Below are 27,615 nucleotides of genomic sequence, written 5' to 3'. Positions count from 1 at the left end.
AATTAACGAGGAGTCCTTGTGGCACCTTGCGGCTTATGCCCAAATAAATTTGTTAGTCTCTAAGGTGCCCTAAGGACTCCTCGTTATTTTTGCTGACACAGACTAACACGGCTACCACTCTAAAACCTGTCACCATGCAGGTGAGAATAAAGGGAACTAACAGGATAGCCAAAGAGAAATCGGGCACCATAAATCAGTGAGGGATGGAAGTATGGATAAGGAAAAAGGGGTTGGAGCCCTTATGCATATGTATGATACGTAGTGGGTATAAACATGACCCAGGTTAAAAGGTGTTGGCACACCTGTGTGTGGAGGAAAGAAACCCACAGAGAGATGCCAGGATGACATTTATAACAATGATTAGCGCTCCAGAGTCCCTCAGAAGGAGATGTGTGATATGCCGGTTATAGTAAAATGTTTAGTCCGATCTAGCTGTTATTACATTTTACTATTTGAGAGACTGTTTATCTGTTTAGTGATTTTTTTAATAAAGGAACTTGTAATAAACTGGAATTATTTCTCATGTGCTCCTAGAGTCTCTAAATACTACTAATATTCCTGATGCTGTAGCCGTCAGGAGACTGAATCATTAACCAGTGCAGTTTAAGATTAATCAGTAGTCAATGCACTCATCCATAAATACAGCTACATTTGAAACATTTAGATAATTCAAATGACAGAAACTGAAGAATAGCACCAATTGATATTTTTTTAAAAAGTTTAAATTCATTGTGGACAAAGTATGTTCTCCCTTGGAATTATTACTTCAAACATAAAATATTATAGAGAATAACAAACAAGGAGCATTTCAGAGTAGCAGCCGTGTTGGTCTGTATCCGTAAAAAGAAAAGCAGTACTTGTGACACCTTAGAGACTAACAAATTTATCTGAGCATAAACTTTCATGAGCTGTTCCCTGTCAGTCAAGTATCAGGTGGACAAATTGGGAGCCCAGAGAGAAGTTAAGGACACTTGTTCAATGACTGATAGAAAAAACAAAGATACATTTCGTATTGCCTTGAACATGTGGCTATATGTAGAGAGAGAGAAGGTGTATGAGGTAATATCTTTTATCCGACGAGACACACTGTGTAAGTGCAAGAAACTCGTCTTTCACCAACAGAAGTTGGTCCAATAAAAGATATTACCTCTTTATCTTTCTAATATCCTGGGACTAAAATAGCTACCATAATGCTATATTTACATGGCTATAGGAATGGTTTATGGTAAGACAAGCCCTAATATATGCTGAACTGCTTTAAACTGGCAACTGAAACAACTGCTGGGGATAGTTGCCACAGATGCTTCCCCTCCCCCCGGAATCTAGCCATCATCTCTTCCTCTGTTTAATCAGTGAGGCCCTGGCCAGCACCATTAAGGTCAAAGGGAGCTTTGCAATTAACTTTAGTGAGCTTATGTTTGAACTTTTAGCTTTTACTTGTTCATTCATATATTGACTGCCTCTTTCTTTCCAGAATGGTGAAAACTGTTTTACGTGTGCAAGTTCCAGATAACCACATTAAGTCTGCATTGGCAGAAAAGGTGTCTGGTAGATTCCCTTGACCATAGTACTGCAAGCCTGCAGACATCCCATCCCCTACAAATAAGAAACTGGAACTTTCCGCAGCTGTTCTGAAAGAACGACTCCCTCTGTTGGCCAGTCTCTCTAACAGCTCTTTCCTGTTTCTGCCTCCCACTGGCTTTCTCCAGCACCCTAAAAACAAAAACTCCTTCCAGTTCTGCACACACTGCTGCATCATCCCCATAGACACCATCAGATCATAAACTAGCTTTTTTCAGGATAGTGGGACTATCTTCTAAAGAAATGTATCCCCTGATAAGAGAACATCCAAACCAAGGCTGATGTTCAGATTGGTCTGTAAAACATGTGACATGACAAAATTATTAATCGTTCCCAAGAAGTTAAAAGCCAGAGGCCTTGTTTTCTTTTATAACAGAAGTACCTCCACTTACATTCATCTGAGAGGAAAATGAGTCCCCAGTACAGTAGCCAACTAAGAAGAAAGTCTTCATTCTCAGTATCTATTATAAATATAAAGTGCATTCTACTTTGACAATAGTTTAAACAATAAAATATGCACTTTCCACGTACATAGTGAAAGATCAGTAAAGATACAATGGTAAAATAGATTACGTATGACAAGGATGTTTTCTCAAGGGAATAAATTATTTCGCATATTATTGACTATATAATGAGATTACTTTTATGTAAATTTAACTACTACATCATAGATGTTATACTAAATCAGACAGCTCTTATTCCTATCAGTTTGTTTATTCAAATATTGAAAAATTCCCAGAATATTGTACACAAATACATTATATATTTACTTTGTATTTACATAACTACAAAACTATTGGCAATTTCTGCAAGAGATATTGTATGTTAGATTTTTCCTAGACAAAACTGTTACTACTAACAGCTGACTTATCTTAAGTGATCACTCTCCTTACAGTGTGTATGATAAACCCATTGTTTCATGTTCTCTGTGTGTGTATATAAATCTCTCCTCTGTTTTTTCCACCAAATGCATCCGATGAAGTGAGCTGTAGCTCACGAAAGCTTATGCTCTAATAAATTTGTTAGTCTCTAAGGTGCCACAAGTACTCCTTTTCTTTTTACTAACAGCTGGATACTCTTTGTTTTAATTATGCACGACTAATGATAGCTGTTTGCCTGTTTGACCATGAGATCATATGCTGTTGCCAAGGGAAAATCTTTTTTAAGAGAGATTGACTGTTTTTCCTCTTATAAAAGAATCTTATCTTTTTATTTCTAACTCAGCTTTGCAGTTTCAAAATCCAAACTGAATCCAGTCATGATGCCATACATCTGAAACATTGGCCACATATGATATGTGACGTGTCCCCAAAATTTACCTCTCCAAGCTAAATATATAGGAGATGAAAATGCAACAGCTTCATTAACAATTAAACCTTGCCTAATTGCATATCTTATTTGTTGTGGTGTATACACAGAACTTGTTAATGGGCAGCACTCACCATCACAGAAATCTCTCTCTCTACCAGTTGAACAACTGAAAATAGCCTACCACCCCAATCAGGAGTACAGGTCATGTCAAATACAGCTGCCTGCCCCACAGGTACTTTTCTCCATATGCTGTAAATAAATATGACACATGTTAAGGCAAGACCTTTTTGAGAATTTTAAAGTGATGTTTAAACATTTTATCTGAACTATTTTACATATACCTCCTCGCGTAAATCCAGGTGCCTCAATTAATTTTGCCTGTTCTGTGGACTCAGTTGTAAATTTTAGTACGAAATCAAACTTTTGCCAAGAGGATGAGGAAATATTTTTCTGCTTGATTCTTAAAAAGTGGCAGCTACCCAGGGTTCTGCACTGTTAGATTAACAGGCAGAGAGCTGGTGTGTGACTGTCTCAAGTGTTCATAAAATCAACTCATTCAGCTGGCCACATTCTTGATTTGATGTTTGGATTGGGATTGGAGGAATGGAAATTTTGCCTCTGTGATGAGTTATCTCCTGTGGTTTAAATGAGGGTTTGCCTTTCCAATCAGGACAAAGAACTTGTTTTGAGGGTCTATTCTCAAAAGCTAATAGAATCAGAGTTTTTAAGAGAACTATGAAGAACTTCTCTGTACTTTCAACAGGCTACCATTAATGGCTTAGTATAGGACTGTGTAACAATATTTTGTTCTCTATTCTCTTCTAGAGCCAAGAGCATTCTGTTTGCCAATTTTATCTTTTCAAATCTTGGTTTACAGATTAAGCAAGAAGAAATATGACTAGAGAGCCATTGGTGGAAGTCTTTATGTGAATCTGGTCAATTGCGTCATATTTTTTTTCCTAATCTTAATTATGTGATGGCTAAACAGGAGACAAATATGAAGGTTAGCAGCAAAATTTCAGTCAATGGATGGGTCTCCAATTGTGGATATCTTGATTAATCCAGGCTCTCTTCTCTTGATTGCTAAGTTAAATCCCACCAGTTGTGTGTACATCTTAAAGTATTTTTCTGAAAAAAATCATTCAGAATCAGGCCAAACTATCTCCTCCTTCAACTGTTGAAGAGCACTCTCTCAAGGGGACAAATGCAAGGTCTTCACTGTTTGAGTTATGGCATGCATTGCTCCCTGAGTCACTGGAGACTGGAAGGAGGACATGCCCCTCTTGGCTGTGACAATCAGTGGCTTTAATTATTGGTGAAGGTGGTCAGTGCACCTATTCAGGAGGGAAGAATGCCATCTTTAAAAGGAAATGGTCAACTCAAGATTAAAATATTGTAATCTACTCTACATAGTTACATCTTAAGTCTACCCCTGGGATGTACTGTAAACTGAACGGAAGGATTAACAAAAATAAATCTGCAACTAGAGTTTTTGATTTCAAAAGGGCTGATTTTCAAAAATTAAGGAAATTAGTTAGGGAAGTGGATTGGACTGAAGAATTTATGGATCTAAAAGGTAGAGGAGGCCTGGGATTACTTTAAATCAAAGCTGCAGAAGCTATTGGAAGCCTGTATCCCAAGAAAGGGGAAAAAATTCATAGGCAGGAGTTGTAGACCAAGCTGGATGAGCAGGCATCTTAGAGAGGTGATTAAGAAGAAGCAGAAAGCATACAGGGAGTAGAAGATGGGAGGAATCAGCAAGGAAAGCTACCTTATTGAGGTCAGAACATGTAGGGATAAACTGAGACAGGCTAAAAGTCGAATAGAGTTGGACCTTGCAAAGGGAATTAAAACCAATAGTAAAACGTTCTATAGCCATATAAATAAGAAGAAAACTAAGAAAGAAGAAGTGGGGCCGCTAAACACTGAGGATGGAGTGGAGGTTAAAGACAATCTGGGCATGGCCCAAATCTAAACAAATACTTTGCCTCAGTCTTTAATAAGGCTAAAGAGGATCTTAGGGATAATGGTAGCATGACAAATGGGAATGAGGATATGGAGATAGATATTACCATATCTGAGGTAGAAGCAAAACTGAAACAGCTTAATGGGACTAAATCGGGGGGCCCAGATAATCTTCATCCAAGAATATTAAAGGAATTGGCACCTGAAATTGCAAGCCCATTAGCAAGAATTTTTAATGAATCTGTAAACTCAGCAGTTGTACCGAATGATTGGAGAATTGCTAATATAGTTGCTATTTTTAAGAAAGGAAAAAAAAGTGATCCGGGTAACTACAGGCCAGTTAGTTTGACATCTGTAGTATGCAAGGTCCTGGAAAAAATTTTGAAGGAGAAATTAGTTAAGGACATTGAAGTCAATGGTAAATGGGACAAAATACAACATGATTTTACAAAAGGTAGATCGTGCCAAACCAACCTGATCTTCTTTGAAAAAGTAACAGATTTTTTAGATAAAGGAAACACAGTGGATCTAATTTACCTAGATTTCAGTAAGGTATTTGATACCGTGCCACATGGGGAATTATTAGTTTAAATTGGAGAAGATGGGGATCAATATGAACATCAAAAGGTGGATAAGAAATTGGTTAAAGGGGAGACTGCAACAGGTCCTACTGAAAGGCGAACTGTCAGGCTGGAGGGAGGTTACCAGTGGAGTTCCTCAGGGATCGGTTTTGGGACCAATCTTATTTAATCTTTTTATTACTGATCTTGGCACAAAAAGTGGGAGTGTGCTAATAAAGTTTGCAGATGATACAAAGCTGGGAGGTATTGCCAATTCAGAGAAGGATCGGGATATTATACAGGAGGATCTGGGTGACCTTGTAAACTGGAGTAATAGTAATGGGATGAAATTTAATAGTGAGAAGTATAAGGTTATGCATTTAGGGATTAATAACAAAAATTTTAGTTATAAGTTGGGGACGCATCAATTCGAAGTAACGGAAGAGGAGAAGGACCTTGGAGTATTGGTTGATCATAGGATGACCATGAGCTGCCAATGTGATATGGCTGTGAAAAAAGCTAATGCAGTTTTGGGATGCATCAGGAGAGGCATTTCCAGTAGGAATAAGGAGGTTTAAGTACCACTATACAAGCACTGGTGAGACCTCACCTGGAATACTGTGTGCAGTTCTGGTCTCCCATGTCTAAAAAGGATGAATTCAAACTGGAGCAGGTACAGAGAATGGCTACTAGGATGATCCGAGGAATTGAAAACTTGTCTTATGAAAGGAGACTTAAGGAGCTTGGCTTGTTTAACCTAACTAAAAGAAAGTTGAGGGGAGATATGATTGCTCTCTATAAATATATCAGAGGGATAAATACAGGAGAGGGAGAGGAATTATTTCAGCTCAGCACCAATGTGGACACAAGAACAAATGGGTATAAACTGGCCACTAGGAAGTTTAGACTTGAAATTAGACGAAGGTTTCTAACCATCAGAGGAGTGAAGTTTTGGAATAGCCTTCCAAGGGAAGCAGTGGGGGCAAAAGATCTATCTGGCTTTAAGATTCTACTCAATAAGTTTATGGAGGAGATGGTATGATGGGATAATGGGATTTTGGTAAGTAATTGATCTTTAAATATTCGGGGTAAATAGGCCTAATCCCCTGAGATGGGATATTAGATGGATGGGATCTGAGTTACCCAGGAAAGAATTTTCTGTAGTATCTGGCTGGTGAATCTTGCCCATATGCTCAGGGTTTAGCTGATCGCCATATTTGGGGTCGGGAAGGAATTTTCCTCCAGGGCAGATTGGAGAGGCCCTGGAGGTTTTTCACCTTCCTTGTAGCATGGGGCACGGGTCACTTGAGGGAGGATTCTCTGCTCCTTGAAGTCTTTAAACCACGATTTGAGGACTTCAATAGCTCAGACATAGGTGAGGTTTTTCGTAGGAGTGGGTGGGTGAGATTCTGTGGCCTGCGTTATGCAGGAGGTCGGACTAGATGATCAGAATGGTCCCTTCTGACCTTAGGTTTCAGAGTAGCAGCCGTGTTAGTCTGTATTCGCAAAAAGAAAAGGAGTACTTGTGGCACCTTAGAGACTAACAAATTTATTAGAGCATAAGCTTTCGTGAGCTACAGCTCACTTCATCGGATGCATTTGGTGGAAAAAACAGAGGAGAGATTTATATACACACACACAGAGAACATGAAACAATGGGTTTATCATACACACTGTAAGGAGAGTGATCACTTAAGATAAGCCATCACCAACAGCAGGGGGGGGAAGGAGGAAAACCTTTCATGGTGACAAGCAGGTAGGCTAATTCCAGCAGTTAACAAGAATATCAGAGGAACAGTGGGGGGTGGGGTGGGAGGGAGAAATACCATGGGGAAATAGTTTTACTTTGTGTAATGACTCATCCATTCCCAGTCTCTATTCAAGCCTAAGTTAATTGTATCCAGTTTGCAAATTAATTCCAATTCAGCAGTCTCTCATTGGAGTCTGTTTTTGAAGCTTTTTTGTTGAAGTATAGCCACTCTTAGGTCTGTGATCGAGTGACCAGAGAGATTGAAGTGTTCTCCAACTGGTTTTTGAATGTTATAATTCTTGACGTCTGATTTGTGTCCATTCATTCTTTTACGTAGAGACTGTCCAGTTTGGCCAATGTACATGGCAGAGGGGCATTGCTGGCACATGATGGCATATATCACATTGGTAGATGCGCAGGTGAACGAGCCTCTGATAGTGTGGCTGATGTGATTAGGCCCTATGATGGTATCCCCTGAATAGATATGTGGACAGAGTTGGCAACGGGCTTTGTTGCAAGGATAGGTTCCTGGGTTAGTGGTTCTGTTGTGTGGTGTGTGGTTGCCGGTGAGTATTTGCTTCAGATTGGGGGGCTGTCTGTAAGCAAGGACTGGTCTGTCTCCCAAGATCTGAGAGAGCGATGGCTCGTCCTTCAGGATAGGTTGTAGATCCTTGATGATGCGTTGTAGGGGTTTTAGTTGGGGGCTGAAGGTGATGGCTAGTGGCGTTCTGTTGTTTTCTTTGTTGGGCCTGTCCTGTAGTAGGTGACTTCTGGGTACTCTTCTGGCTCTGTCAATCTGTTTCTTCACTTCAGCAGGTGGGTACTGTAGTTGTAGGAATGCATGATAGAGATCTTGTAGGTGTTTGTCTCTGTCTGAGGGGTTGGAGCAAATGCGGTTATATCGTAGCGCTTGGCTGTAGACAATGGATCGAGTGGTATGATCTGGATGAAAGCTAGAGGCATGTAGGTAGGAATAGCGGTCAGTAGGTTTCCGATATAGGGTGGTGTTTATGTGACCATCGCTTATTAGCACCGTAGTGTCCAGGAAGTGGATCTCTTGTGTGGACTGGTCCAGGCTGAGGTTGATGGTGGGATGGAAATTGTTGAAATCATGGTGGAATTCCTCAAGAGCTTCTTTTCCATGGGTCCAGATGATGAAGATGTCATCAATGTAGCGCAAGTAGAGTAGGGGCATTAGGGAACGAGAGCTGAGGAAGCGTTGTTCTAAGTCAGCCATAAAAATGTTGGCATACTGTGGGGCCACAGTATCCCCGATACTGTCACGGCTAACCTGGTGGCAGAACTTTGTGACTTTGTCCTGACCCATAACTATTTCACATTTGGTGACAATGTATACCTTCAAATCAGCGGCACTGCGATGGGTACCCGCATGGCCCCACAGTATGCCAACATTTTTATGGCTGACTTAGAACAACGCTTCCTCAGCTCTCGTTCCCTAATGCCCCTACTCTACTTGCGCTACATTGATGACATCTTCATCATCTGGACCCATGGAAAAGAAGCTCTTGAGGAATTCCACCATGATTTCAACAATTTCCATCCCACCATCAACCTCAGCCTGGACCAGTCCACACAAGAGATCCACTTCCTGGACACTACGGTGCTAATAAGCGATGGTCACATAAACACCACCCTATATCGGAAACCTACTGACCGCTATTCCTACCTACATGCCTCTAGCTTTCATCCAGATCATACCACTCGATCCATTGTCTACAGCCAAGCGCTACGATATAACCGCATTTGCTCCAACCCCTCAGACAGAGACAAACACCTACAAGATCTCTATCATGCATTCCTACAACTACAGTACCCACCTGCTGAAGTGAAGAAACAGATTGACAGAGCCAGAAGAGTACCCAGAAGTCACCTACTACAGGACAGGCCCAACAAAGAAAACAACAGAACGCCACTAGCCATCACCTTCAGCCCCCAACTAAAACCCCTCCAACGCATCATCAAGGATCTACAACCTATCCTGAAGGACGAGCCATCGCTCTCTCAGATCTTGGGAGACAGACCAGTCCTTGCTTACAGACAGCCCCCCAATCTGAAGCAAATACTCACCGGCAACCACACACCACACAACAGAACCACTAACCCAGGAACCTATCCTTGCAACAAAGCCTGTTGCCAACTCTGTCCACATATCTATTCAGGGGATACCATCATAGGGCCTAATCACATCAGCCACACTATCAGAGGCTCCTTCACCTGCGCATCTACCAATGTGATATATGCCATCATGTGCCAGCAATGCCCCTCTGCCATGTACATTGGCCAAACTGGACAGTCTCTACGTAAAAGAATGAATGGACACAAATCAGACGTCAAGAATTATAACATTCAAAAACCAGTTGGAGAACACTTCAATCTCTCTGGTCACTCGATCACAGACCTAAGAGTGGCTATACTTCAACAAAAAAGCTTCAAAAACAGACTCCAATGAGAGACTGCTGAATTGGAATTAATTTGCAAACTGGATACAATTAACTTAGGCTTGAATAGAGACTGGGAATGGATGAGTCATTACACAAAGTAAAACTATTTCCCCATGGTATTTCTCCCTCCCACCCCACCCCCCACTGTTCCTCTGATATTCTTGTTAACTGCTGGAATTAGCCTACCTGCTTGTCACCATGAAAGGTTTTCCTCCTTCCCCCCCCTGCTGTTGGTGATGGCTTATCTTAAGTGATCACTCTCCTTACAGTGTGTATGATAAACCCATTGTTTCATGTTCTCTGTGTGTGTGTATATAAATCTCTCCTCTGTTTTTTCCACCAAATGCATCCGATGAAGTGAGCTGTAGCTCACGAAAGCTTAAGCTCTAATAAATTTGTTAGTCTCTAAGGTGCCACAAGTACTCCTTTTCCTTCTGACCTTAGTATCTATGAATCTATGAATTTGGCCATGTAGAGACTAACCCTGGGACATCCCTTGTACTCCATTCAAGGCTCAGAATCATGGGGCTCCAGGAGTCCCTGTGTAGGGAGATTTTGCACACTCTGCCTAGTGGCAGGTTTCCACAGCTCACTGTATATGTGAATTGTTGGTGTGCTAGAGGTGTGGCCAAGGTATCCATGTAATGTATGGATCCACTGAATCACATCCCTGTTCGGAGTGAAAGCTGCAGGCCAATCCAATACTCCTCTCCATAGCCTGTAATGGAGGCCATGGCCCAGATGGACAAATAGCCTGAATCCCTGGAATTGATTCTTCCATCTCCTATTCTCCAAGGTTTGGATTATAGTCCACTCTTGTGCACAATGACAAGAAGAAAGTAATTACAAATGTTAAAGCCCTTTCTTTTTGATATAAAACAGCACATCTTAAATGGATCAAATTCCACCATTTATGTCTTACTGATTCCTTAATCTGTGATAAAATTTAGAGGAACTATCTGAAACATTTATGATAGACACAGTAAATAATTGTGGAGCAAATTAAGAATAGTTTAACTACTTGTACAATTTTCAAGTGCCATAAGGTGCTCATCTGATAATTGGCAGAGATTTGGAATGTGAAAACTTGCTTAAGCATCCTCTTAGTTTTACAAATCTAACTATGGCAATATATTTTATATTTTCTGAAAGATCCAAGAAAACATTCAAGCAGTAGATTAATGTATGAGCCTAAAATGTAGAAGGATACCAAATAGGGGCACAGAAGTCAAACAAATTCCTTATTAATAAATGTGAAGCAACTAGGAAAGATAAAGTAGCAAAGAATTTAAATATATACAGCAGCTGTGTGGACATGCATCAAGGGGACTCTAATGATAATACATGTAATCTCATCTAAAATATGCTAGGCCAGTTATTTAGAGGCATATTCTGCTATCAAAACTCTCATTTACTTCACTAGGAATTCAGCATTTGGAATGATGGTGGAGTAATGACATTGGTGGATATGTCAGGGGCTTTCCACCTGTATGTGTATTGCTGCTCCTTTGCTGAACACTACCAGATTTATAGGCCAGTTTCTTTTTGGAAAACAAACTGGTGCCAGAGATCAAAAGTGATTAAGTGACTTGGGAACCTAGTCTCATTGACTATCAATAGGATTTAGAGTCCTATGAAGATTATATACCTTTTTAAATTTTTATCTAAAACCTTAGGATGTTTCCTAGTGAAAAATGTACATTATATACACAGTACCTTCAGAAAAGATGGTGAGAACAGCAGCAAGACTACATATATTAATGTGCCCCCAATACTTTTCTGTAGTCAGAAAAACAGCTCCCTCTTGAATAATCCTTGGTGTCTGTCATGTAACACAACTGTCCTCTGCACTATCACCTCAGCCAAAAGTTACAAGGCACAACCACTTGGAGACTATTATTGCAAACACTGAGATGAGCTAATACAGATTTGGGCTAGGTGTTAACTCTGAACTCCTCAGCCAGGTTAGACCATAACTGACATCTACTTGAGTTAGCTTTTCTACAAATCTCCATCCAGACAAAAGAATGCCTAACCCATGTGACAACCTTTAACAACTGCCTATGTGTGGTGGCTGCAGCCAGCTGTTTTGCAGTCCATTGGGCAAAGCTTACCAGATAGATCTACACCAGGATTTTTCAGACTCATAATTCCGAGGGAGGTACAACTCCTCCAGTGTTAGCACTGGTAGGAATTGCAATATAGACAAGGTTTATGCATTTTTAACCATTTTCCTGTATAACCATGGTAAAACACACACCTGAGTCCACTTAAACATCATCTGTGTTATAGCTTCCACCAATGCTCCTTCCAATTAAGATGGAATCATGCATCTAAAAATTTTTAGTTTAGACAAGAACTCTATATTTAACTCTCTGCATGGAAAGCATCAAATTATTTTATAGTACTCCAACAATTTAACGACATGAATTTTATTACAAGTTTTCCCACATTGGTATAAAGGAAAACAAACACTTCTACCTACTTTCTAAAATAGGGTGACTTGTAAATTTCAAAAAAATAAAAGGAGTACTTGTGGCACCTTACAGACTAACAAATTTATTTGAGCATAAGCTTTCATGAGCTCACGAAAGCTTATGCTCAAATACATTTTTAGTCTCTAAGGTGCCACAGGTACTCCTTTTCTTTTTGCGAATACAGACTAACACAGCTGCTACTCTGAAACTTGTAAATTTCATTCTCTCATTACATTGAAAAGGATCCACTTCTGGATTTGAAAAAAAAATGAGCAAAATTATCTTTACTTTTTCTAACCCCTGACATAAGTGTACGAAAGTAGGTCTAATATTTTTGGCTATCACAGGTTTAGATTTTAGATAATAAGAAAAGAAACACTGAATGGCACTTTAAACTTGTTTGAAAGTAAATAAGTTATTTGGAGCAAATTTTGCCCTAACTCACATTGATGTAAATCCAGGATAGTTGCCCTGAAGTAAAAATCTGGGTTTAAATTTACATCATCAAAATAGCATAATTGGACCCTATTGTTGTTTCTATTAATGAACTAATAAGAAAGATCAGGTCTGAAGAAATATATTGTCATCTAGATAAGGATGGTCACAACTAGACTTTGAGTTACATATCTGTAGGGCGTCAAACTCATACATGTAGATATTTTAAAGGGATTGTTTGCTATGTCCAGCAATGGGCAATTTAAGGACTCTTCTTTCCAAAATGTATAAGACTTTCTGCGACATGTAAAATCTAGATGGCCACATACATAATCCAGCTGCATACTAGGCTATTGTAGTCAGGTGCATATAAGAGTAAAATCCTCTCTCCATTTTTTCCCCGAAGTGATAACAGCAGGGCAGTAAGTCCAGTAGAATGGTCTTTGGCTACAATACACAACATTCACCCTCCAGTAGTTCCTAGAGCTTCACCCAGCAGTTTTATTGGCAGGAAGCAGGTACAGCAACAAGGAGACTAGTAGAGGGAGGCTCTGACAGTAACAAATACATAAGCAAGAGTCATTCGATCGTTGGAGAAAAAGAGAAAAAACATATTCAAGGCAGCTCTTCATCTTCATTGTAATCTCAGTTTAGCCTTAATTTGTCCCTTCCCAAAGTGTGTGGTTTCTAAAATTGCAGTTTCTGTTATTAAGATGTTGCAGACATATTCAAAACCTTTGCTGCTCAATTCTTTTTACAATGGCTTTAAAGGAGTCATTAGATAAATACAATTTGCATATATTTCTAAATGAATCATGATTGTTTGCAGTATTTTTAGCAATTTAAAATACTTGGATAACACTTTTCTCTCATGCAATGCTCGATCCTGGGATGCTTGTATCAAAATCTTGCCGACTTCATCAATGGAAGCAGTGCACAAATATTGCAAGGTAGAATTTGGACCTCTGGAATGAGGTGGCTTTTCTTTGTAAATGACATTATACTAAATCATTAGAAGTTATTTTGAATTATTACAGGAGGGAGTAATAGCAATACTATTTTAATCTTTTTTTAAAATCATCTTCCTTTTCAATTAGACTTGGATAAATAGTGGTCCAGTGAGTCTTTGCTTGGGTACAAGGGTCTGTCTGTGTGCTGCAGGATTACAGACAATCTTGGGGGGGAAAAAGACAGAGCCAAATTTAAAGTATGTAGATATTAGGCATCACTCCCTCCTGCTCAGACATGATACTTACTGAAGTTAAAAGGGACTTGCTCTGTGTAAGGAATTCTTAAGACTTCTGAAGCAAAAAGTCATATTAGCCAACAAACAAAACCTCTTAAATTGGAGAATTGGTCTGAAATCGAGAAGAAGAAATTCAATAAAGACAAGTGCAAGGTACTACACTTGGAAGAAAAAAAAAATGGAACGAACAATTGCAAAATGGGAAACAACTGACTAGGAAGTAATACTGCTGGAAAAGATCTGGGAGTTATAGTGGATCACAGATTGAACAAATCAACAATGTGATGCAGTTGCAAAAAGGTTAATATTCTGGCTTTTTTTTTTTTTTTTTTTTTTTTTTTAAAAACACAGCGGTGTCATATGTCAGACATGGGAGACAATTGTCCTGCTATACTCAACACTGGTCAGGCTTCAATTGGAGTACCTCTCTTCAGTTCTGGGCATCACACTTTCAGAGAGATGTGGACAAACTGGAGAGAGTCCAAAGGAGAATAACAGAAAAGATAAAAGTTTCAGAAAACTTGACTTATGAGGAGACGTTAAAAATCTGGGTATGTTTAGTCCTGAGAAAAGGTGACTGAGGGGGGACCAGAGAAGTCTTCAAATATGTTAAGGACAGTTAAAAAGAGGACAGCAATCAGTTGTTCTCCAGGCCACTGTTAAGAAGCAATAGCTTAATCTGCAGCAAGGCGGTTTAGATTAGATATTAGGAAAAGCTTTCTAGCTATAAGAAGAGTTAAGCACTAGAATAGGCTTCCAAGGGAGGTTGTGGAATGCCCGTCACTGGAGATTTTCAAGAACAGGTTAGACAAATGCCTGTCAGGGATGGTCTAGGTATTCTTGGTTATACCTTAGAGCAGGGGGTTGAACTAAATGACCTCTTGAGGTCCCTTCTAACCTTACATTAGAATAATTTAGGTTGTTTGACCTCAGATACTTTGTTTCAGGGTGTTTTTAAAGGGTATGCTCACAGAGGAGAAAGCAGTGCCTTCCTTACAACTTTTAGCCCAGTGTGGAAGACCCAGGTTCAATTCTCCCCTCTGCCTAATATCTTGAGTAAGCATTGGGCCAGAGAGGAAAAACTCCATAATCTGGTGGTAGGAGCACTCGCTTGTGATGCCAGAGTCTGAAGTTCAAGTCCCCGTTCCTATGAATATTTAGTTATTTATACAAAATAGAATAGCTTCAACAAGAGACACTGAGAGCAACTCTGCCCAGCACTCAGCTATCACAAGGTGAAGAAGAGAACCAAGTTCAAGTCCTTTCTCCCCCCCCCCCATTGAATAGTAAGACTGCATTTTCTAGCAAAAAGCCACCCATGCATAAATAAAGCTATTTATGTGAAAAAATTTCACCTAGTTCTAGATCCAGTTAGGACTGGGCCTAGCCATATTGTGCTAAGTGCTGTAGGAACAGAGGAATACATAATCCCTACCTCAAAAATCTTAAAATCAATGCAATTACAAAATGAAAGAGGCCTACCTGTGGGAGCATGTAACTCACCCCGTCAGTTCAGGATTGTTCCCCATGGTATGTTTGTCTAATGCTTCGTTTCATGGCATTCCATTAGCCATTAGAAAACATTACAAACTTGTGCTTGTTGTTCTTTAATACACATCCACACTTATAAAATGAAAGGACAAACTAGTTATTTTACTTATGATACTTAGTGGTATTCTTCATCTCTAAATCTCCATGCACTTAAAACATTTATTTTGCATTTTACATTTATTTTGCATGAGGAAACTTAGAAGCAGAGAGGTCCAGAACAAATTCATAGCAGTTCATAGAATCTGGTACCCACCTTATCTATTGAAATATGTCACCTGCTTACTACAACAGGACACCCTAAATAGCATTTTCAGCTCCTAGGGATAACTTTGTAACAACAGTGAGGGGCAAAATTCTGCCCTCAGTTACTCAGGTGCAACTCCATTTGCTTCAGTGGGAAAGCACACATATAAACTGAATGCAGAATCTATTCCTAGCTCTCATGTGCAATTAAGTTAAATGGCACAGGCAAAATCACTTAAAAATGTTATAATCTTGAAAACCTGAACAAGAATGTATTCAGAGCAAGAGTATTAAAAATGCTTTGACTCTCAGATAATCAAGACACCTGTAAATCAAATGAATTAGCATAATCTCTCTCATCACCTAGTAAAATGCTGACTCAAAAAGTGAGGAAAATGACTTGTAGAATCTAACTCCTTTAAAAGGCTTTTTATGCTTGACGCCAGCAGTCATATTGGGTGTTTTAAATACATTAAATTAGAGGCTTTCTGATTTTAACATGCAAAGTACAAAGGTAACTCCCTGGAGATCCCACTCCTGCAAAGAAAGGAATAACGAATGCAGATACAATCAGAGAGCAATATGACACTAAGTGAGGAGCCAATACACACACACACACACACACCACAACCAATGGTCAGCACTAACAGAGCTCCACTACAGAAAAAAAGATGCATAGTGCCAACTTGGAATCACACTCATACAGCTACCTTTGAGTACTGCAGTGTACATTTATCCAGAAAATCTAAATACAGTGGTCTGGGGGAGCTGGAAGAAGCTCCTTTTTCTTTGCACAAATTAATTGCTTCATTGAACAAACTGGACTATGTATACTGTTTCCAGTGCTAAGACCTAATAAAAAACAAATTCCTTATTTTCATTAATTAAAAAAGTTTGTGTATTTATGATATGAATATCCTCTGGGGAAAATTTCAGGAGGAGCAAAGGTCTACATCAAAAGTCTCATTAAATGCTCTATGCACTCCTTTAGTGATGGTGCATTGTCCCTCTAAAGTTATCTCATTAACTTGTAATATTGTAAACGTCAATCAGCAAGAAACCCTACTAAAGATATGAAAGATGTGAACATATGGGTTCCATTAATAAGTCATCTATGTCTTTAAAGGGAGGTAAGACATATATTTATATAACTTTATATTGAGATGAAGGGATTATGAATACCCCATATATTATTTCAGCACAAATTTGCTTTTGGCTTCCGAGTGCTACAGGTAAGTAGTGATGTGTACTCCATCTTTAATAGTATTCTCTTCCAAAACAGATATTCTCTCACTTATGAGATAAAAATGATTGTTTGACCTTAAAACTCCATTTATGTAATCCATCCAGCTGCATAGGTACTGAGTTGCAAACTCACAGTTTTAGGCCTCACAGAGTTTAATATACTGTAGTGCTACACTCTAGCAGTAAGCAACCAATAGATAACCCTTAGAGTCACACAAATATTTGTATTAATTTTTATTTTTTAATCTTGGAATTTTTTTTATTTTCTAGAACCAGCAATGACACTCAGTATTTGTTTGAGTTCTGTCCTGAGCTAAGAACTGCAACTCCTCAACTCTTGTTCACTGCAACCTTTAAATCTGAAACTCTGAAAATAAAGATAGGAAATGTAGCAGCAAAATATGTCTGTTGACAAAGATAGAGAAACCAAAGCAAGTGAATTTATGGTTTTAGAATGCCCTAAGAGTCTAACTACAAGTATATTCCTATAAATAAAAAAATATGTCAATTGCACTGCATAGACACTGGTTGCATTTTCAGAAGATACTACATCAGAACACTCAAGGAAATCTTATGCAATATTTTCCAAGAAAAATCTATGACAGCTGTATCTGGCTAAGTCACTTTTTAATCTGGAAGCCTAAATCAGCCACTTTGAAAGGGAAAATAAAATGGTCTATAGCCAAATAGTTTGTGGTTTAAAATTATTCAGATTAAAGTCTAGATTTACAAAACACAAGAAGATTCAGCCTATTCATATCAAATCTGAAGTACTGAGAAAATGATTTTTTAAATTACTACAAAGTAATGTGACAAAGTAAAATGTATCAAAAAGTTAAATTTGAATGTTTGTAGTTTTAAATTGAAGATTAATGAACTTGAGTCAAATAGAAGGATTCAGCTACATTAGGTAAAGTGCACTACTACTGGTAAACAAATTTTGCACTAGCCAACTGGACTGGAAAAAAATATTGTTACCATATGGAATGCAAGCTTCATTAAGGGATGCAATAACTGAGTTACCATAAGCATGCAGTCTCTTAATGGCGTAAAACTAGAACTCACAGTTGTCATTGCATGATGGCTCTTTTCATGTTAATCATTAGGAAACAAAAAAGCTAAAATCATAATGGATTTGCACTTATAATACTGTGCAAGCTTTAATGCCCCTTTACAACTGAGCAATATACTGGCAAGGAATGTTTGAATACCGGATTCTATAACAGTCATTAAAAACCATTAGGTAGAATTTTTATCCAGCACTAGCAATTTCCAAACTTCCACAGACAAACTTACTGTTCAAAAGGCAGGTATATATTATTTGCATCCATCTAATGTTTAGTGAAAAGTCTTATAAATTCTTCTGTAATAAGGTGTTTGCTGTCTATAGTTGTCTCAAAACATAAATTCACGGAGTAGGGATTCTGAATTTATAACCCAAGGGCTAATCTGTGTTCTTAGACTAGGTTTGGTTAAAATCTAAATATTTAAAGTAGGACATGATTTCCATAACAGATCAGGATTTAAGAGTTTCCTAATATAATTACATACCACACCCATAGAATTAATCTACTGATCCACTGGTCATTGATTATTAAACAAAAACACCCAATGCTAATATTTAAAGATACACATCTGCAAATGTATTTTGAGACCATACAACTCGCACATACAGACTTGCACAGTGAATGAGGATACAGCAATTGTCTGAATAATGTGTGTTCAAACATCTGAGGAGGGCAGTTATGAAGAATTGCTGAGATCTGTACACTGCCAATTTACATTTTAAAAGCAGAATACGCTTCTGCGAATATCTCCTTCTGCAATTGCTTCGGTTTAGGGAGGTAACTGGGCTATAGCTGATCTCTGATGAGGCATTACATCTTTCAGAGGCTTAGCAAGGAGTGAGAGAAACGAGCCTTAGGAAGAAGTAGCAAACTTATTCCAGAGGGAAAAAATTTAAAACAAAACTTCCCAAACTGAACAGAGTAGAAGAGTACACCGCGTAGCAAAGGGAAGCCCCGCTTGAGAACTTCGACTAGATCTAGAAATAGGGCTATCGGGGAGGAAGAATAAGAGGGACACGCCTTTTAAGTCCACGGAAATACTGGGATGGCTCTGGAAAGGGACAAATGAGAAATACACTTTCCGAGAAGCCGAGGGACTAGCCCTCCTGACTAGGAAGAGTTGGCATCAATGACTGAGCACTAGTTTCAACGTGGCACCGCCTCTCCCGGACCTCTTACTCTTACCAGGGCTGCTTGGACTTGGAGGTGGGTTTTTTATTTATTTATTTTTAAAGAAGAAGCCGCCGGCGCGCGTTACAAAACGCCCATCTTTCTAATGCTCAGAGTGAAAATAAAACCTCCTCTTCTAAGGGAAGCGAAACCAACACGCCTATTCGAAATGCCGGCGGTGGCTTGGCAATGGCTTTTGCACAACGCTCTCACTCACTTGCGCAGAGAAGTAAAGAAGACCCTCGGTTTCCTACCTAAGCACGGCCGTGTCCCCTTTTCGGACCACCAGGTTGTCCACAGCTGCCCCAGGGAAGTCCATACTCTGTCCGGCTGGGAGGCAGGAGGGCAACAAGCAGCACAGGCTGAGGAGCACAGCGGCCAGCCACTGGTTTGAGCAACAAGCACCCTGCACCAACAGCATCATGTCCATCCCTGCTCCGGGCCGCTCTCGCTCCGCTTCCAGCTCCTCTCACTCCCCAGCCCCCGGTACGCGTGACGAGCCTTCGCTCCAGCCAGGCAGCCAAGGCACTGGCGGGCTTCTGCCTCGCCTGGGTGCTTTTGGCCGAGCCCGGAACGCGTCTATCCCCGGGTGGCTCGCGCACCATCTAGCGAGGAGAGACGCGCGCTGGAGACTGAGAGCGGCCGCCGCGTCAGGCTCAGCCGCGGCAGACGGCCCCCAGGCTCCGAGCCGGTTGCCATGCAGCCGTTTCCTTAGCAACTTGTCCTGGTGACTGGTGATGGAGCTGGGGGGCGAGAAATAGCTGAAAGCAAAGCGGCAGTGGGAGGAGGCGTGCTACAGCCACCGGCATGGCACTACGGAAATAAACGGCATGCAATTAAAGGCGCTGATTGCACAGTGACCCCCGTTTGCAGGCAGGAGGGAGACAGCCGAGTTTGCTAGTCAGCGGCTTTTTAAAATCACCCGCTCACTCCTTCCAGCTGGAAGGCCCCGCACGGCGGCTCGTAGCCACGCCCGACACTGCTATCCAGGCCGGTGCCGGCCCAGCGCGGCTGGGAGCGGGGCCTCGCGCTCACGCCTCGCCGGGCCCGGGCCCGGGCCAGCCGCCGGACCGAGCGAGCAGGCTGCGGAGCTGGGCTTCTCCCGCGAAGGCTTCACGCAAGCGGGGAGAACTCTGCTCCGGCCCCCCCTGGGCTGTGCGTGAAGAGCCCCAAAGCCTCCTCAGGCAGGAGACACCCGCCGCCCCCAGTGAATCCACCCGGGAAAGGGGCCCCCAGCGCATGAGTGAAGTGGAAGGGGGGCTCGGGAACCCACCCGGGGGGTGGGAAAGGGGCCCCTAGCGCATGAGTGAAGTGGAAGGGGGCTCGGGAACCCCCCCTTAGCCTTCATCTACCGAGAAGAGCGCTGAGGCTCCCGTAAATGCCTAGCTAAATTAGATAAGGGGCTTGCTTTGCCCTAAGCTGGAGAGAATGCACACCCGCCTCTCTCCTCTGAGCTAGGGAGAGAAAGAAACCAACGCCCAGGAAACACATTGCATCCCCAAGGGACCAGCGACTCCCATCTCCCAGAGGGACAAGTCGAGAAGAAGAGAGTCCCCTTAACAACGGGGCACGTCCCCTTAGTGGAATAGCCCAGCCTCGGCCTATGGGAGAAATCCTCCAAAGAGGGTTCCCGTTCTTAGACCTATGGGCACCTACGAGCACCTATGGACCTCGGCTATCAAACAATTCTGTTGCCCAACCAGACTGCATCATAGGCCTCTCAACCCCTCAGAAAAGCATCCATTAAATTGTGAAACCTAGCAACTCTTATTCCAAAAGGAAGGGCCATAAACTGGTACACAGGTCCAGGAACTTGAAATGCAGTTTATTTCATTGACTCCTAGGATAAAGTTATTTGCCACTAACTCTTCTTTACATCAAGGGTGCACATATATTTAGCCAAAAGTATATGCTTGATTATCAGTGGCAAGTATTAGATTCAAGTCAAACTTTGATACCACATTATGTTTTCAGACGTCTATTCAGAATTGTATAATTTTAGCCCCAGAACTACTGGCCTAATCCACATCTAGCATAACCACACTTCCTGGTGTCATTCTCCTTGATAAATGGTTGTGGCACTGATACATCCTAATGGAATCTTTGAAGGTGATCGTATGATGCATCAAGGTAGTTCTCCCTGGTCTCACCCCAAATGTCAATACAAACCTTCAAGACTTTTCAATGTAGTTCTTTCTGAAATTCTGTTAAGATGCACATTTAGGAAACAAGACTCCTTTTTGTCTATCTGTTTCCATATCCTGTCTCCCAGAACTTTCTGTAGCCTCTCTGAACATATGCATGAGCAATTCCTGATATGAGGTGGTGAGATCCTATCATCACTGATCCAGCTTTCCTTAAGATTTCATAGGAGCTTTGTCATTTTGCCAAAAGCATGCAAGCAAACTTTTGCTTGAATATAAATTCTAACATTTCTGCCTTAACAGTTACATATTAGGCCTTCTGCTTTCCTTGAAAGTCTTTGAGATGTCCAAAGCAGTAAATCTCTAATTTCTGCCAACTGGCCTAATCTAGACTGTATAATTAGCCATGCCCTTCAATGTTTTGGCTTCAGTTGCCCAGCTCTTTACCAGGGTATCTAGGGGGTTTTCACTTTTGGTGAGAAAGGAGCTCAAACAGTGGAAAAACAAAACAAAACCATTTACTCCTATAGGAAAATGAAAATAGTAGCCACTACTACTAGTCTGGCCCTGTGCTATTAATAAACTTTTATAAAATCCAGCTCAACACCTGCTCAACTCTTTCTTTGAGATCATCTGGTTGTAGATGACAGATCGGTTTTGTCCTGCTGACATGTATTTTCCAATGTAGTTGTTGCATAACTGAAGATATAAAATTGGACCGCTGATCAGTTATAATCTCTTCAGAAAAGTGGTCCAGTATATTTTTGGCTATTTGAGAGGAATGGTATCTCAGTTATTGTTAACAGCATAAGAAGTGCATAGTACCTTTTCATACCATAGGTTACATTCTGGCATTTAGGACAGATTTTGAAACATTTAAGTTGCAAAAGGTAATAGAAGCTTGTATAGTAGGCAAGCTCTGTGTGTCCCTTAGGGCTAACCCAGGCTAAACACCGGGGATCTTTTGCTTATGCCTTGAAAACCTTTCCCACGAGTGTCCAAATAGCATAGAGATAGCTTTTCCTTGTTAGGAATTTTTATTCCCTTTCCCTTCATTCTGCTTCCAGTTGCAAACTTAGCAGATGGGAGGAATTCATTTGTGTGTCTACTCTTCATGTGGGTGCGGAAAGAGGTGAAGAGAAGAGCAATCCAAGTCTTTTGGCCTCTGATGATCCACAATAGTTTGTCTAGTATTGCCCAGTATTGATGGGCCTTCTCTGTTAGGCAGGAGGACCTAATACCTTCTGCTGGGAGCCAGCATTTTACATTAATCTGTCTCTTTCCTGTCTGGTGATTTATACAGTTATGGTAGCTTACAATGCAAATGCTCAAATATCTTACAATATAGGGCACAGGTGTTACAAATGACATTCATACCTGGAGCAATTTACAATAAAGTCTAAACACTAAGCATTTTTTTTATAACCAATACCTATTTGAACAATACTAACAGATGAGCCAGACTAATTCCAATTATGTATTTCTCTGCATTCAATTGAGACATGGAGGCCTTGGCATGAACTAGCACCTCGTTTGCCAGAGCCAAACAGTCCATAAACCTGTGACTTCCAACTCCCCTTCCCTTGGCAGTCTTAATCTCCTTTTCTTTTGTGCTTCACCCTCTTTTATTACATCCCACTTTTATACGTCTTTTCCAGTTACCACAAAAGATCCTGGTCTAATTCAATGAAGGGCATCCTTCCTCACAAGCCTCAAACCAAGTCATATAGAAGGCTTGGCACCAGGATATAAATGCTCACCTGTATATATTAAGTAGGGGAAATTCTCCAGTCCCTGTATACACAATTTTTTTTAGATCATCTTAGATGGTTTAGATCCTTTACAGAGAGCCAACAACTATACACAAGAGAATGTGGGAACATTCTGTACCCAAGAGTACTCTTACCAGCTGGACTTTCAGCATCACAAAGCATTTCTGGGTGAAATTCTCAAACGGTTGGTTTCAGGCTTCTCCTGGGAGCACAAAATATAAGTTTCCAAAATGTTTGATTTCCGAGTACAACAAGCCCCAGCCTCATTTGATCACAGTAAAAAGTCACATGGAGCTTTCCCTTCTCTTCCCCCCTGTATTCACACACACACACACACACACACACACACACACACACACACACTGACCACTTTTCCCTTTGGACAATTCCAATCCCATATTCTCACCACTCTTGGTGCCTTAAGTTTCAGAGGGATTCTAAACAGTCTCTGGTGACAACAAAACTTGGTATTCTAAATATGTCTCCCGCAGACTTCCCACTTCCGTGCTGTTTTTTTAATAGTCATTCTCACATTGAGGTATGAACATACCTCCCCAGTACAGTCAAGAACTGTTCTCTAATCACCATATTGAGAATTTCATCTTTCATCTTGCTAAGCTAGTAAGATACACCAGGGTCTAGGTGGGTGCTTTGCCTGTTAGTATGCTCAGACTGCCCAAAACTATTGGCACTGTTTCTTCACTAATATAATCGTCTTTACAGGATAGCTATTTTCTCCTCTGTATAATTATTCACCAAATATGTGCCCATAGGCTTTTGAAGCCTTCTCTGCCATCTGGGATACTAGATAAACAGCCCATACATCCTGCAGCCATTCACATGATAGTGCCCTGCACTCAAACCTGGTGAAGATTTGTTCATTATTCTCCTTTTCCACTTACTGAAGTAACTTTCTTTAACTTTTTTTCTACCATCCTCTCAGTAGGCTCCCTTTGCCTTTCAAACTGCTCTCCTATCTAGAGGTGTTGTCTGGAGCCTGATGCTGCTGTATCCCTGGGCCTGGAGGGGAGGAGAGTGTCTAGTATAGTTCTTTTCTTCGGGACTCTAGCAAATCTAGCCAAACCTAGGAATATTCCCCACTCCTTACCTGCAGTCCCCAAACCTCAATCCTTTCTGCTACCAATTCAAGAAATGCTGGACACCTAGAACAGGAGTGGACACCTATTCTGCCATGGAAATATTTTTCTGAGCAGTCCCCATTCCATTCCAGACACAGGAGTGGGATGAATTTGGGCATCCACCTCTACGCCAATGTTTAGAGTCTTCCTTTCCTCCTCTAGAAATAGGAGCTCTTCAATCTCTTGTACCCTCAATCATTTATGTTGTCTTGTCTCCAAGTTCCCCACAGAGACATCCCACTCTGACAATCACTTGTGACATGGCCCCAGTGGAGCATCAGGATGCCCCTGTCCACCTCAGAAGTGTAGGACAAAAGGTATTCAATACAGAAGGGTTTATTAAAGCTAATGTGTTTACCACAAAAAACAAGACACAAAAATGATAAGCGAACACATCAGTCCTCAAAATACCAGATTCCATGAGTATCTACTATTTAGCAGTTGCTTGACATCAAAGAGCTATCTTAGAAAGTGAGCCTTTCTGCCTTTAACCACTTGTCCCACGAGTTCTCCCCCTTCCCCCAGACCATATTCAAACAACTGCCTTCCTCATGTGTCTTTCATTTAACTGCAGTTCAGAGGGAGAAGAGTCTGTATATCAAGGTCCTCAGGCTCCTCTTTTCCCAGCTTGCTTTGCGATTTGCCATAGCAGTATAGCTCAGCCAACTTCAGAAGTAGTTCATTCCTTCCTCTCTGCTGCAGAAATAGCCAACTTTTCACTTCTCCCTGAATTTACCCTTCATATAAGATGGCCCTCCATCTCCACCTTCATCCCTTCCCCAAATGAAGTACTCTCATTCATTCTATCACAGGAGAAAAGGGTTGCTCTGACCCATCCTTACCTCAAAGGGCTAGTCTTGGGACCACAGTAACACACAAATGGAGAAAACAGGTCTTACCTTGTTCTTAAGCCATGATTTGCTCAACCCTAAGTCCTCTTTTTATTTCCTTCTGATTGCATGCCCTCTCAAATGATATCGAACCAAAGGTCTGTTTTCAGTTAGTTACTTTGATCAGGCTCCGGTGTAAGAGAGAGTGGAATTTAGCTGTTGTTGTCATAGGTTTGTGCAATATTGTTATTAGAGCTGGTCAGATAATATCTATAGAATCAAAAAAATATTAGGAAATGTAAATGAACAAAATATTACCACCATATGGAATGCAAGTTTCATTAAGGGAAACAATAACTGAGCTGCAGTAAGCATGTAATCCCTTAATGGCATGAAACTAAGTCATCCAGCACTAATTGTTAGACAAGTTGCCATTCATAGTGGTAAATAAAGGCATTTCTTAGCCTACTGTTGACATCAAGAGAAAGACTAGTGAACAGCTGGAAATCAACTGTTTTAATTGGGAGGGAGGCAGTTGTGTTATGTAAGAAGCCATTTAAACGTTTTGAGCTCTTTATGCAAAATAGTCAATATTGCACACTCATATTGTGGTGATGGGCATGATATAAGAGCACAGGTAGATGTAATTTTAGGAAGAGCCATTTACCATTTATTAAGTCACATAATACTGTTTTTACTTGACCTCAAGAATTCAAAATAATTTTTGCTCCTTGAATAAAGTGACATTTCCACAATAACATCCTTTTACTTTAAACATAAGATCATTTAAGATCTCAGTTAATGATAGTATGGAGGTCAATATGAAAGTTTTTATTGTATTTTCATTTTCAGATTTAAATCCCCTGGTTTCAGGCCATTTGCAGATCAATGAAAAACCAGGTCAGGAGTCAATAGAGTTTTGTTGTTCTTGAGACTAAATTCTTTCATCTGGATCAGTTTTCTGAGACTGTGCAGCACCTGCCACTAAATGTGTGCACATGCACAGTGCACTTTCATGGGAGAAAAACAGAAACTTTCACATTCACTGGTTTTCCAGGAAAACAACTCACTTGGAATGTCTTCAATGGCACGGGGAAAATGTTCACTACAGAGATCTGTAAGTGGGTTTCTCTAAAAAATTAGATAATTTATAAATAGGTCAAGGCATATGATAGAATATTTGTGCTGAATTTAACTTTTTTTGGTTAGCAAATCAGTATCCATTCAGGGACTATTATCTTGGAATGTATTTGTTATTTGTAAGTATTCATTTAATAGTCTGGACAAAGTGTTCAGACTGACAAGCTCTTCACTCATTTTTTGTGTTGTGTGTTTAACTCACCTGGAAGCCCTACTAAAAGAACGTGTGAATGAAATGATAACTAGGACATGCAGTGAGTAGGAAACTGCACTTTTGATCTCCAATAGATTAATGTACCACACAAGAAAGGATGACAAGTGATTCAAGTAGGATGTCTCTGAAATGGTGGCCACTTGAGATCCAATGTGCAGTACATAGTGACATGGATAACTGAAGCAATGAAACTAGGTCCAGCAATCCCTCCGAATATGTCCTTTTCAAATATACATGTGGAGTGTATGGTTCTTTTGCAACAGGCTCTTTTGATCGACTTAAATTCTTTGGAGATTCTTGTTTGTGTTGATTTTTTATTAATATTCTTCTTCCTATACACTTGGGACAATGATTATCAGTGGTATCAGCCCAAATTGTCCCTCAATGGGAGCTGCTATATGCTCTGTTTCTGGGCACTTTAAACATGGCCTGGGCATGCTTGGGAAATGGATATTAGACTCCAAGCTCCCAGCACTTCTGGTGTCACTGGCAGATTCAACCAACTGTTTGGGTTTAGAGCCTATAGTCTTGTTTTTAAACTTTTTAGAGAAGGAAGTCCGTTGTTGCTGTAATTCAGATATTTGTTCAACTAATTTCTCAGTTCCTTTCCAATGACTCCTTGTCACAGCACAACTTGAGGATTCCGTATCACAGTCCAAGGAAGAAATCGTTGACATGCGTTTGCCTCGGATATATTGTCAAAACTGTCCAGATGTCTCTTTGTCGAGTCTAAGTCAGCTGCATGCTTCTCTTCCTCCATTCTGAGCAACATAGCAAACTGGAGAATGGCCACGTTCATTTTCTTTTGTTCCAGTTGGAGGGTAAGAATCAGATCCTGATCCCAATGCCATCTGGAGAACTGTTTAAGTAGTAGTTCATCTCATTCTTTAGAGGGAATACTCCCTCTTGCGATAACTTTATTAAGACCTGCAAATCTCTCTACCTTTGAGCACAGGATCCTGGTAGACGTTATCCAGCTCAGCATAGTGAGAACCTAAACTAGTTAGAAGTCTTATCTCTCTGGGGTGCATCAGTGCTACAGTCCACATCTTGCACAGGATTCCAGACAACACTGTGCAGATTGCTATTAGGCTGTTTTCAGCTGGATTCTGTGTATGAAGATCCAAATTCTCAAAAGTGCCCACTCAGTGCTCAGCACTTCAAACAGATTGTTTCAAGGTGGGCTCCCAAAATTGGGAGATACTTGAAAATTTGATCCCAAATATTTTCCCAGTGTTATTTTCCCCCCCATCAAATTGTTGCACTTGCCACAGGGTTGCTAGATGATAGAATGGTTGGGAAAACTTCTTCAG

At 40.6% G+C, this 27,615-nt stretch overlaps 1 protein-coding gene across 4 annotated transcripts in view; it reads right to left on the bottom strand.

The window, feature by feature from the left end:
• Positions 1-19,729, bottom strand: part of NEGR1 (neuronal growth regulator 1) — a 609,038-nt gene extending 589,309 nt beyond the window's left edge. For all 4 annotated transcript variants that reach the window (XM_038413602.2, XM_038413603.2, XM_038413604.2 and 1 more), the window contains exon 1: positions 19,318-19,729. In XM_038413602.2, coding sequence (XP_038269530.1) covers positions 19,318-19,493 — 176 coding nt within the window. In that variant the 5' untranslated portion in view covers positions 19,494-19,729. The remainder of the gene's footprint in view (positions 1-19,317) is intronic.
• Positions 19,730-27,615: the final 7,886 nt, after the last annotated feature.

This window comes from Dermochelys coriacea, chromosome 8 (assembly GCF_009764565.3).
Source record: "Dermochelys coriacea isolate rDerCor1 chromosome 8, rDerCor1.pri.v4, whole genome shotgun sequence".
In the NCBI taxonomy this organism is placed as follows: Eukaryota; Metazoa; Chordata; order Testudines; family Dermochelyidae; genus Dermochelys; species Dermochelys coriacea.
This window is presented reverse-complemented; position numbering and strand designations above follow the sequence as displayed.